This window comes from Carcharodon carcharias, chromosome 6 (genome assembly GCF_017639515.1).
Source record: "Carcharodon carcharias isolate sCarCar2 chromosome 6, sCarCar2.pri, whole genome shotgun sequence".
Taxonomy (NCBI): domain Eukaryota; kingdom Metazoa; phylum Chordata; class Chondrichthyes; order Lamniformes; family Lamnidae; genus Carcharodon; species Carcharodon carcharias.
Genome location: NC_054472.1, coordinates 6649949 through 6663123, shown reverse-complemented (window position 1 = coordinate 6663123; position 13175 = coordinate 6649949). Strand labels below are relative to the sequence as shown.

The window sequence follows — 13175 nt, the reverse complement described above, 5'->3', positions numbered from 1 at the left end:
AAAGTGTAGTTCTTTCAGAACGGTTAAAGCAACGGACTAAATGGTGCAATAGGTATAGTATCACAAAACCAGCAACCTCAGGACTGAGTCCGTGCCGGATATTGGATCTTGCTGGTTTGCAGAGAACAAAAAAAATTGGAACCTTAATTCAATTAATAGGAGACACATGAAATAAAATGAGTAAGTATCTTCTTATTAAAGTTCGAAAAAAGAATACATAAGTGAAGAAATAAAATTTGAAAAAAATTAAATAATGCAACTCGGATGGTGTCAAGGGTCGCTCAGACCACTCCGAGCAGGAGAAAAGAATGGAACACAAAGCCGATAACTCATCCAGCGCACTGCTGCGCCAATGTAGCACCTAGCCAAATTGTCCCAGTAAGTTATTTTACTAAATTAATAACAAGTAAAATTGATGCATGGCAACTTATAAAAATGTCCAGATTTTGGGTAGCTGGATTTGAGACACTGTACCTGTATAATATTTGATTATTCCAGGGTTAGTCATTTACAGCAGAGCTTTGCATGATTTGGTTACTGTTGGTCTCCTGTTCAACAGGAATAAGTTATTTCTTTTCCAAATGAAAAGGTCAAGAAACATCCGCTAGGTCAATTCAGCTGTCTATTGCTGGTATTATCTCGTACAAGTGGGTCTAGGCCATAGAAGTCCCAGCAATGATTCTCCAACAGCCCAAGGAGAACTGAAGCCAATGATGACACCTTTCCATTGTTCCAGTTGAGGTCATGTAACCTTGCCCAGACTCAGGGATCAAACCTAAGATCATAAACAGGAGCTGGAGTAAGCCACTCGGCCCCTCAAGCCTGCTCCACCATTCGATAAGATCATGGCCGATCTGATTGTGGCCTTAACTCCATTTTCCTGCCTGTCCCCCATAACCTTCGACTTCCTTGTCGATCAAAAATCTAACTTAGCTTTGAATATACTCAATAACTCAACTTTCACTGCTCTCTGAGGGAAGAGAATACCAAAGACTAATGACTCTCAGAGAAGAAATTTCTCCTTATCTCCATCTTAAATCTTATTTTTAAACTGTGCCCCCTAGTTCTAGGTTCCCCACAAGAGGAAAAACTTTTTCACGCAGAAAGTGGTTAAGGTCTGGAATCCACTGCCTGAGAATGTGGTGGAAGCAGGTTCAATCAAGACGATCTAATTTCCTTTTGAACGCTATCTGAAAATGAAGAATATGCAGGGTTATGAGAAGCTGAGAAAATGACACTAAGTGAACTGCTCAATTGGAGAGCTGATGCAGACACAATGGGCCAAATGGTTTCCTTCTGCACTGTAACAATTCTGTGAAACGTAAACTGTCTTTCCCTCCATAGATACTGCCTGACCTACTGAATGTTTCGTGCATTTTCAGTTTTTATCGCCAATAACTTATTTCATTTCACAAAAATAGAGGCTCTATAGAAACATCTCTTCAGAACCAGGCTTCATATTCTGTTGTCATAATTCTACTAAACATTTACTGCTCCTGTAGACATAACTTTCATTTCTTTACTTGTTGCATTATTATTTCCTTTTACCTTGCACCGTCATCCCTTTTGTCATTTAATCTCTCCAGCCTTCCACCTAGGGTTGCCAACTGTGATTAAATGTTTTCCTGGAGGTTTCATCATATGACTTGCCCCCATGCTCCAGCCTATAGTCAGCCAACACATCCATCCTTGTAACGTACTGCCTTCCTACGCCAACTGGAAAGCAAAAAGGCTCAATACCCAATTGGATGATGCTTGACTATCAGCCAAACAGCCCTATTTCTGCCCATTTTCAATATTTCTATATAGAGAAATATTCAAAGAAAATTTTTTAAAAACAATCTTTTTTAATATCCTGATGATTTGTTTCCAGGTTGCACACAGCAGGGTTCTGGAGATTGACCTTCAATTCCGAGAGACTCCAGACCAATCCTGGAGGGTTGGCAACCATACTTCCACCCCATCACAGACCTTCCCCTTTTGTTCATTCTTCTCCTCCCATCCCCCATCACCCTGCCTCTGCTCTTGCTTAAAACCTGCTCCATCTCCTAACTTTTTCCAGCTCTGACAAAAGGTCATTGAACTGAAACGTTAAACTGTTTCTCTCTCCACACATGCTGCCTGAACATTTCCAATGCTTTCTGGTTTTTTTTTCGTACTCTCAATTCTTCCCAAAAAAACATTTTAAACCAGTGACTCTGATCAGAATGAGTGAATAAGTGTCACAGTTGGATGGGTTTTGTGATATTCTCACCAGAGTTTTGCAGGCTACATTCCATAATTCTTCCAATTTTCCTCAAACCACCCCCACCTTGTTCACGAGCTCTTAGTTTATTTCTTTCACATTTTCCTGTTGCTTAAGAATCAACTGAAGCTGAAATTCAGAACTATGAGCAACTCACTGATTGATTTCCCAGGATAGAGTTTGGCTTGTGGATGACCAGGGACCATGGTCTCATTTACTGCCCTCAGATTTTCTAATTCACGCTTGATGATGTACTGCTTTTCTGCCATCGTCAGAAAATCGCTGTCGTCATCTAAAAACAAACAACATGCATTTAAATGGCATTTTTAACCATAGGACCATAGAAAATTTACAGCATAGAAAGAGGCCATTCAGCCCATAGTGACATGTCCCAGGGTGATTCACAGGAGCATTATCAAACAAGGTGTGATGCTGAGCCGCACAAAGAGATATTCGGACAAGTGGCAAAAAGCTTGGTTAAAGAGGTCATCTTAAAGAGTGTCTTAAAAGGAGGAGAGAGAGGCAGAGAGATTTAGGAAGCAAATTCCAAAGCACAGAGCCTTGCCAGCTGAAGGCACGGCAGCTAATGGTGAAGCAATTAAAATGGGAGATGCACAAGAGACCAAAATGCACAAATAGTGGTTGATCTTTATTGTAAAGGTATAGAAGTGTTGTTCAGGGCTTTGGTGAGATCAAACGCTGAGTACCCTATACAGTTTTGGTCTCCGTACCAAAGGAAGAATATACTTGCCTTAGATAAAGTGCAACGGAAGTTCACTACACTGATTTCTGGGATGAGCGGGTTTCCGTATGGAAGAAATGGGAAGTAAACTAGGTCTATGCTCTCTGAAGTTTAGAAAAATGGGGCGATCTCATTGAAACACGTATGGCTTTAAGAGGGCTTGACAGAGTAGATGAGGAGAGGCTGTTTCCCCTGGCTGGCTACAACTAGGGGGTATCATATTCTCAGGATAAGGGTTGACCAAGTAGGACAGAGATGGTGAGAAATTTCTTCATTCATAGGCTTGACAATCTTTGGATTGCTCCACTGCAGAGAGTTGTGCATGCTCTGTCCTGGAGTATATTCAAGGCTGAGACGAATAGATCTTTGGACACTAAGGGAACCAAGGGATAGAGGGAAAGTCAAGTTGAGATCAGCGATCAGCCATGATCTTATTGAATGGTGGAACAGGCTCAAGGAGTTGCATGGCCTACTCCTGCTCCTATTTCTTACGTATTCTGTTCTTATGTATGTTCTTAAAATTAGAGGACAACATAGATCTCAGAGGGCTGGAGGAGATGAGAAAGATAGGGATGGGGTGAGGCCAAAGAGGGATTTTAAAATAAGAATGAGTATTTTGAAAATCAAACAATGTCAGACCAGAGGCCAATGTAAGTCAGCTGGCACATGGGGTGATGGGTGAATGGAACTTGGTGTAACGGATAGTAGAGTTTTGGATGAGTTCAAGTTTACAAAACGTGCAAGGTGGGAGATGAAGCAGGAGAACACTGGAATAGTTGAGTCAAAGCAAAATAATGCATAAGTGAATGTAGCTGGTCTGTGTCAAGTTAGCAAATCTGAGCTGGGGCACTACAAATATCGTGGCAATTAGGATGTTTCCACTTTCTAACCATCAACACAAAACAAGCAATAATCAGGTTATTCTAACATTCATTATGGAATAATTACAGCCTGTATGCATCAAAATTCAACTGTTAAAAAATGACATTTACTCAATTACAATAAAGAATGACATTCTGTTTCTGTTTAACATACATAACTTCAGAAAATACATCAAAATACTATAAGGCCATCAAATTCACAATCTATCTTCCAATAATTTTGCAAAACATTTGAGGGAAAACATTTAGATGCTACAGAAAAAATATCCATTTTCGTATCTATATCACTAACTGAACAGAATTGACTATCCTGAGAAATAAGGCACAGTGCACATGATGAGTCCTGCACAATCCATACTCCTCTCAAAGTCAATGTTCTGGGTAAAATGCCCAGGCTTTTGGGTGAGGTTGAAGGCTTCAATGTTAAATCTTTAAATAAGCCATTAAAAGAGACACAAAGGCACTTTAATGGGTTAAATATTATTTTAACACCTTAAATGTTTTGACATTTTGTTGCGTTTAATCCTTTAATTTGACATTCGGCATTTTAATTACATTGGTAAATGACTTTCCTTTCTTGAATGTGCTTTTGGAGATTAATGGAAACTTGACAGGCAAATTTTGGAATTGTTGATGAGCTTTCATGTAAAAAAAAAACAAAAAGACACATATGTGGTCAGAAAAGGCAGACAGACAGACATGTGTTTATATAGCATTTTTCATGTCCACCGGACATCTCAAAGTGCTTTACAACCAATAAAGTACTTGTTTTGAAGTGTACTGACTGTTCTATTATCAGAAACTACTGCCTAGGTTTACAAGGGTCTCAAGTGTCCTTCTCTAGTTCTGTGATTACAAATGGAGTTCAATAGGACTACAATGTATGCTCTACACGTTAACCATATATAAAATTATACTTTAGTAAACTTTATATAGTTTAGTAAAACTTTAGTTCTTAGCCGCAGAACAAAACGTGGAATGGAAGTCTGGCTTTGGATCAAGTGCAGCTGGCTCCAATATTTGCTGACTATACTTGCAAAGAATTGGCTGTTGTTCAGACCAGCAGGAAGCCTGCCATATCATCAGAAGTTGCCAAACTCACTCTTCTCTACTAATCTCCCATCCACCTTTCACAGTCTCCTGCTTCCTTTTATGTTCATGGACAAGGCATCTATTCCACATTAAATCCCAATCTGTGGCAGAAGTACCTCCCTTAACAACAATTATCAAGTGTTACATTTTATCAACCTATATCAGTAATTAACAACCAAATTAAAATGAATTAGAACTACTTGTTACATCTTCAATTGACTCAACAGCATAGCTACTGGAATTCAGTAACTGATGAGAGGTCAGTAACTGGCTGGATATTAAACATCTCACTGTAGAATATGCTTTTGAGATCCTTGAGGTAGATGAAATGCACTGCAACATTCCAAACTGTTTGTTACTAATGAGACAGTTCATCAGAAACTTGCCTGTAAAATGTTTGTAGTCTTCCCTGTTGTGGTAGGTAAAGATTCTCATTGATCCATCCTGATACTCCTTAATGAAACCCAAGCTTTCAGCTCCCAGCAGTAGCCTTCTCCAAGATGCTCCAATAAGATATATTTGGGAGTCTCCATCCTGGTCCTCCAAGGGTTTAATACTCAAATGGGCTCCTTCAAAATAAATGGGTGAATCCTTTAATATATTACAGGCCTTACGGTAAGCAGCCAACTATCTTTGATTCCACCAGTAACACTTATCGATGACCATGACAGGTGCAACATACTAATTATGTTTGATTTTAATGTAGATTTATAAACACAAGTACAATACTGCCATAACAGGTTGCAGTGCATTAATTGTGCACATAAGAGCACAATACCATGAAGCATAAATAAATTTATGTAGTACTTCCAGATCCCCCATACCGTCACTCAAGGTTATTTAGATTCTGGCAAAAACAGGGAGGCTTGCTGATTAACAATGAGGCCTGTCCAGGGATTTGGCAAAAGTGGGATGGAGTTCTGAGGGGTATAGCATTATTTTGAAGTCCCAGGAACACAGGGAAAAGAGGCTCTAGGAACACCAGGGCATGTTCTGGAACCTGGAAAGTACGATCTCAGGATCCAGGAGCGCTGACTAATGTCTTGGTTTCAAGAAGCAATGGTAATGTATAGGGGGTTGAGAGTGCGAAGAGAAGATCCCAGGATCTCAGTAGGGCGGCCAGGAAAAGTCTGCAGAGCATCCTGCAGCTCCAACACAGGGATTTGACAATGACATCAAGGAATACGGGGATAGTGGGGAAAAATGGCATAAGAGATAAGTAATCAGCCATGATCTGTTTGAATGCTCAACAGGCCAAATGACTTATTCCTGCTGCTATTTCCTCTGTCCCTTTGATTTAGAGTACCGGGGAAAGAGATGGAAAGGGGAGCCAGGAGGAACAGTTTGTTCAGCACTGGGGAAGCTGAGATGGGTTTAGTCAGCCTTGAGGGGAAGGGGTGGCAAAAGAATAGGAGCAGAACTGCCATGGGTCCCTTTCAGACCACATTGCACTGTCCCCCAACTTGTTGCGGCTGTCAGTCACCTCCCCCAACCTGTAAACAACCCCTGTTTAGTTTGCCTGCAGACAATCCCAGATCACCACCATTTACCCAGACAAATTGAAGTCTTTCTATTCCTCCTGTAAAATGTGGTGTTTCCCTCCACCTTCCTTTTGTTTTTATATAAAAGCAAAACACTTCAGATGCTGGAAATCTGAAACAAAGACAGAGAATGCTAGAAATACTCAGGAGGTCTGGCAGCATTGGCTAATGTTAACCAAATTAATGGGCCTGAATTTAACTCTGTGTAACTGAGTGGGTTTTGAGTGACTTTAAATCTCACCCAACATTTTAGGTCAGTTCTGATGAAAGGTCGTTGATCCGAAACGTTAATTATAAACAGAAAATGCTGGAAATATTCAGCAGGTCAAGCAGCATCTATGCAGATAGAGTTAAACCTGTCAGAATTGACCTGACACATTATCACTGACCTGAAACGTTAACTTTGTTTCTCTCTCCACTGATGCTGCCTGATCTGCTGAGTATTTCCAGCATTTTCTGCTTCTATTGCAGTTATACAATGCCCTTGATATAATAAAACACCCCCAGGACATTGCACAGCAGCAATTATAAAACAAAATTTGACACTTCTGTTCTGTTCCAACAAACAAATCTGCTGAGTATTTCCACCATTTTCACTTAATAACGAGACTGGTGAACTTGTGATTTTTGTATTTGTCTCAAATTTTGTTTGAGCTCTTGGTTGTTTTTAATCAAAAAAGCACATTCCAAACCAAAATTCCCTTCAGTTACATGCCATCAAAATACATATATGCTCAGTAATAAGGCTAAATAAATTAATCAATTCAGGTCATATAATAGATATACATGTGCATCATACTCACCGCCCAAGTGCTTTCTGTCTATGATTTTTTGAACAAGCCATTCTATTGTCTCTTTATGGGTATCTTTGGCAAGCTCTAGTATCACCAGTGGTGTAAAAGTAAATTGAACATCCTCAGAAAGGGAGCTGTTTCCTTTCATCCTTTTCATCCTTGTAACACTTTCTAAAACAGGTAAAGAACCACAATAAGAAGGTCAAGAAGAGCACTGTTACAGATGGGCTGTGCTAATGAGAGTACAACATCAGGGAGAGCTCCTGTTCAGGAACCCCACTATTTAAAAAGGGAGGCAGAGAGAAAACAGGGAATTTTAGACCAGTCAGCCTGACGTCAGTAGTGGGGAAAATTCTAGAGTCCATTATAAAAGATTTAATAGCTGAGCACATGGAAAACAGTGGCAGAATCGGACAGAGTCAGCATGGATTTATGAAAGGGAAATCATGCTTGACAAATCTACTGGAATTTTTTGAGGGTGTAGATGAGGGGGAGCCACTGGATGTGGTTTATTTGGACTTTCAGAAGGCTTTGACAAAGTCCCACATAAGAGATTGGCATGTAAAATTAAAGCGAATGGGATTGGGGGTAGTGTATTGAGATGAATAGAAAACTGGTTGGCAGACAGGAAACAAAGAGTAGGAATAAACGGGCCTTTTTCCGAATGGCAGGCAATGACTAGTGGGGTACCGCAGGGATCGGTGCTGGGACCCCAGTTATTCACAAAATATATTAATGATTTAGATGAGGGAATTAAATGTTAAATCTTCAAATCTGCAGATGACACAAAGCTGGGTGGGAGGGTGAGCTGTGAGGAGGATGCAGAGATGCTTCAGTGTGATTTGGACAAGCTGAGTGAGTGGGCAGATGCAGTATAATGTGGATAAATGTGAGGTTATCCATTTTGTTAGCAAAAACCAAGATTATTATCTGAATGGCTATAAATTGAGAAGGGAATGTGCAACAAGACCTGAGTGTCCTTGTACACCAGTTGCTGAAGGTAAGCGTGCAGGTGCAGCAGGCAGTAAAAAAGACAAATGGTATGTTGGCCTTCATAGACAGAGGATTCAAGTACAGGAGCAGGGATGTCTTGCTGCAATTATACAGGGCCTTGGTGAGACCACACCTGGAATATTGTGTGCAGTTTTGGTCTCCTTATCTGAGGAAGGATGTTCTTGCTATAGAGGGAGTGCAGCAGTTTACCTGACTGATTCCTGGGATGGCGGGACTGACATATGAGGAGAGATTGAGTCGATTAGGATTATATTCGCTAGAGTTCAGAAGAATGAGGAGGGAATCTCATAAAAACCTATAAAATTCTAACAGGACTAGACAGGATAGATGCAGGAAGGATGTTCCCAATGGTGGGGGAGTCCAGAACCAGGGATCACAGTCTGAGGATATGGGGTAGACCATTTAGGATTGAGATGAGGAGAAATTTCTTCACCCAGAGAGTGGTGGGCCTGTGGAATTCGTTACCACAGAAAGTAGTTGAGACCAAAACATTGTATCCTTTCAAGAAGAAGTTAGATATAGTTCTAGGGGCGTAAGGGATCAGATGGTATGGGGAGAAAGCAGGAGCAGGCTAGTGAGTTGTTTGATCAGCCATGATCATAATGAATGGCAGAGCAGGCTCCTAGTTTCTATACCAACTGTCAAAACCAATCTTCTAAAGTCATTATGTGCTACAATAAATCCCCCTGCAAACAATGCTGTATGATCCCTTATGTCCATCCGAGGATAGACAGGGGCCTTGGTTTAACGTCTCTCTGATCGACAGCACCTCTGACAGTGCAATAGTCCCTCAGTACTATAGGAAAGGGAGATGGTAATGTTGTGGTAATGTCACTGGACTAGTAATCCAGAACTAATGCTCTGGGGTCATGGGCTCAAATCCCATCGTGGCATCTGCTGGAATTTAAAGGTAGTTTTAGTATTGATGACTATGACAACTATCAACGATTATTGTAAATACTCAACTGTGTCACTAAATGTGACCCTTATGAGACTCCTGGTCCACAGCAGTGTGGTTGACTCTTAACTACCCTCTGAAATGGCCTAGCAAACCATTCAGTTCAAGGGCAAATGCGGTGGGCATTGCCACTGATGCCCATATCCCATAAAAGAATTTTAAAAATCATTCTGCTACTTCCTGACTCAGAAGAGACAGTACTAGTCACTGAGCCAAGGCTGACGTTAGTGAATAAGTTAGGAATTAATTTCTGCTACAGAATTCAGATCTGCCCTTGCTATCCGGTCTTTCAGTTTCAGTGTCACCAGTCACTGCTGTAAGCACAGCCTGTTGTCCCCACAATCAGGTACATACTCCTACAGCTTAATATCACGTGTGCCTGGAGCCATAACATTAGTGATCTCACATGTACTCCATATACAGTTTTCTGTTTTTTCAGAAGGTGCAGTGATCAGAACACAACTGAGATTAGATAACCTTAAAGCAACAAATTTCCTTTCAATACAGACCATACTCACTTTACCAGTTAATATCACTGAACTAGCTGGTGCTAAATTAGAAAGTGAGGTCTCATTAACACTCTCTCTGATTGTTAGAAACTCAAACTGGCTGCTGGTGCGGAAGGGGGTCGGGAAGGAGGAGGACCTCCTCGTGAACCTGCTCCTGGGCCTGGCCAAGTTAGCCATTAACAGGTCCAGGCAGCGGGCGATCGACGGGGGAGTCCCGCCCGATTGTTTATCCCTCTTCCACGGCTACGTTCGCGGTCGGATGTCCCTGGAGAGGGAGCACGCGGTGTCTGTTGGCACTCTCGAGGCCTTCCATGCCCGGTGGGCACCGCGGGGACTGGGGTGTTTTGTTGACCCCTTTAATCACATTTTGATTTAAAGTTTGTAAGTTTCCTTTAAACTTTGTTCTTGGTTTTACAGCTGACCTGAATTAGGGGCTGTGCCTGATTTATCCCAATTTTGTTAATTTGGTTTTATTGGTTTTAACTCAACAGAGTTACATCTTCTTAACGCTTGGCCTAAATAGCCAAGTGGTTATGGTACTGGGCTTGTAACCCCAAGATCAAGAGTTCAAACTGGCTGCAGACCTACTATTTTCCCCACATAGAGAAAGAGACAGAAACTTAATGCCAACCCTCTGTAACAAGGATTAGCTTGCAGAGTTGCCAACTAGAATTGGCAGTTTAAAAAAAGGGAACCTTTCTAGTTTAGCAAGGCCTTCTCCTGTGCTCAAGGAATGGAAGCCATTCTAATGTTTCAGGCGGAACATTGGAACAATGAGGGGGAGGTGGTGGCATAGTGGTATTGTCACTGGACTGGTACTTCAGAGATAATACCCTGGGAACCCGGGTTCAAATCCAACTGAAATTTAAATTCAATAAAAAAAAATCTGGAATTAAAAGTCTGATGATGTTGATTGTTGTAAAAACCCATCTGGTTCACTAATGCCCTTTAGGGAAGGTGACTCCAGACCCACAGCAATGTGGTTGACTCTTAATTGCCCTCTGAACAAGGGCAATTAGGGATGGCAATAAAGGGCCACATCCCATGAACGAATAATTAAAAAAACAAGAGAAGGCCATTCAGCCTTCAATTAGATCATAGCTTATGTCTCTCAACTCCAACCACTCGGCATTGTTCCAGAACCCCTCATACCTAACAAAAATAACAACTTCATCATGAAATTTGTTTTCAGAACTTTGAAATTAACTTGTGTGGAAATTACACATTACCTGCACATTAATAAAACATTCACTCAAAAAGTTGCTTAAAAATTATAATTCTGAAATTAAAACTGAACCAGGAAATGTTGGATCTACAAAACAGAAGTCAGCTACCTCAAAAAGAAAAGATTTACATTTATATAGCACCTTCCACATTCTCAGATCATCCCAAATCCCTTTACAGCCAATGTAGTACTTTATGAGTTTAGCCGTTGTTGTAATGTAGGAACCACAGCAGCCAATTTGCACATAGCAAGCTCCCACAAACAACAATGTGACGATGACCAGATAATCTGTTTTTATGATGTTGGTTGGGGGATAGATATCGGCCAGGACACTAGAGGTAACTCTCCCCTGCTCTTATTCAAAACGGTACCATAGAGTCTTTAAAATCCAACTGAAGGGGCAGACAGGGCCTTGGTTTAACATCTCATCTGGAAGATGGCACCTCTTAATGCACTTCGCAAGGAGCCTGAGGAATGGGGGAAGTTTCAGAGGTAGGAGAAGGTAAAATCTCAAAGGGATTTAAGTATAAGGCTAAGAATTTCAGATTGTGTTGGGGAACTGGGAACTAATGTGCATCATGGAAGATAGCAGTGCTGGACGGGTAAGACTTGGTACAGGATAACATGTAGGTACTAGAGCTTTGGTTGAGCTGAAGTTTACAGTGTGTGGAGGATGAGGCGCTGGCCAGATCAGTAATGAAATGGATGAGTCTGGAGATAGCAAAGGTGTGGATGAGAGTTGCGGCAACATATGAATGAGGCAGGGGTGGATGCAGGCAATGGTGGCAGTCTGAAGGGACAATGGACATGGGGACAGTATCTGAGGGGAAGAAGGGAACAAGCCAGGAGGAGAGGTTGGGTGTAACAAGAACAGAAAATGCTAAAAATGCTCTGCTGGTCTGGCAACACCCGAGGAGGGAGAAACAGAGTTAACCTTTCAGGTCAACGACCTGTGCCACAAGGGAAGTTGGGGAGGGGGGAGTTTCAACGGTTCAGTAGGAATGGGATCAAGGGAGCAGAGAGTGGATGTTGTGAACAAGACAAGGTTGAAGAGGAAAGACAGAAAATATCTGGGCTTAGGGCTGGAAGAGGCCACAGAGAGGATGCCACTGATAATTTGTAGGGGCACCCTGGCACATTTCATGATATTAAAAGGTGCCACAGCAATACCAGGTTGGTGTTTTTGGGTTGTCACAATGGCGTGGCAGCAGCAGAAGACTGGCCAGGGTGCTACAGGGAAAGGTGGGCACGGGTTTGAGGGATATGGACAATACATTCCAGCACTGAGGGAGCTCCACAGTGCACAGCTATGCCACCTTTGGACTATCAAACTCAGCACCCCCCTCCCCCTCCCCCTCCCCCTCCCCCAGGGGGTGGGGGGACCTGAAGTGGGCAGAAAGATCCCACAGCATTAACTGAATGACGTCACCAATGTCTTGGGCCAACATTTCCCCAGTTCTATCCTGTTCCATCCCATCCCCCTATCCAGTTCCGCAGGCCTCAACCCGAGCAGCGCCTCCCTCTTCCCTCGGCTCCTCTTCACTCACCGGCACCTCTTGAGGCCTCCGCCGCCGGTCACAACACACCCAAGAGGGGAGAGGGCTGTTCGGCCCGGCTGTCAATCAACGCTGACGCCACCACCCTCCCCCCACCTTCTTACGTCAGCCGCTCCCCTCTTACGTCAGCCGCACCCGCCCCGCCGTCATACGCCTGTGCTCCCCCTCCCCCCCCCCCCCCCCCCCCCGCTCCTGGGTTGCCGTGGCAACGCAAGCTGGCCGTGCTGGCAACGCAAGCTGGCCGTGCTGCCAACGCCTGGGCTCCGGCCGGTGGGCCGGCGTTAACCATGACCGATGCAGCAAAGTTTCTGTCGGTAACCGCATTTCAGCATCTCTTATTTACAGAATTAAAAAATACCTGGACAAACTCAGCAGGTCTGCGGAGAGGGAGACAGTTAACGTTTCCCGTCCGAATGACTCTTGGTCAGAACCTGAGGAAATACAGAAGAGCTGGGGTGGGGGGGGGGGGGGGGGGGGGGGTGTGGTGGTTGGGACAAGTAGAGCTAGGTAGAGGGCCAGTGATAGGTGGAGATAACCAAAAGATGTCACAGACAAAAGGACAAAGAGATGTTGAAGGTGGTGATATTATCTAAGGAATGTGATAATTTAGGGTAGAAA

General features: G+C 42.7%; 1 protein-coding gene across 1 annotated transcript in view; it reads right to left on the bottom strand.

The window, feature by feature from the left end:
- ano10a (anoctamin 10a) overlaps positions 1 to 12673 on the bottom strand; it is a 136711-nt gene extending 124038 nt beyond the window's left edge. The window contains exons 1-4 of the mRNA XM_041189672.1: positions 12549 to 12673; positions 7305 to 7466; positions 5347 to 5529; positions 2403 to 2537 (exon numbers count right to left, since the gene is read on the bottom strand). Coding sequence (XP_041045606.1) covers positions 2403 to 2537; positions 5347 to 5529; positions 7305 to 7452 — 466 coding nt within the window. The 5' untranslated portion in view covers positions 7453 to 7466; positions 12549 to 12673. The remainder of the gene's footprint in view (positions 1 to 2402; positions 2538 to 5346; positions 5530 to 7304; positions 7467 to 12548) is intronic.
- Positions 12674 to 13175: the final 502 nt, after the last annotated feature.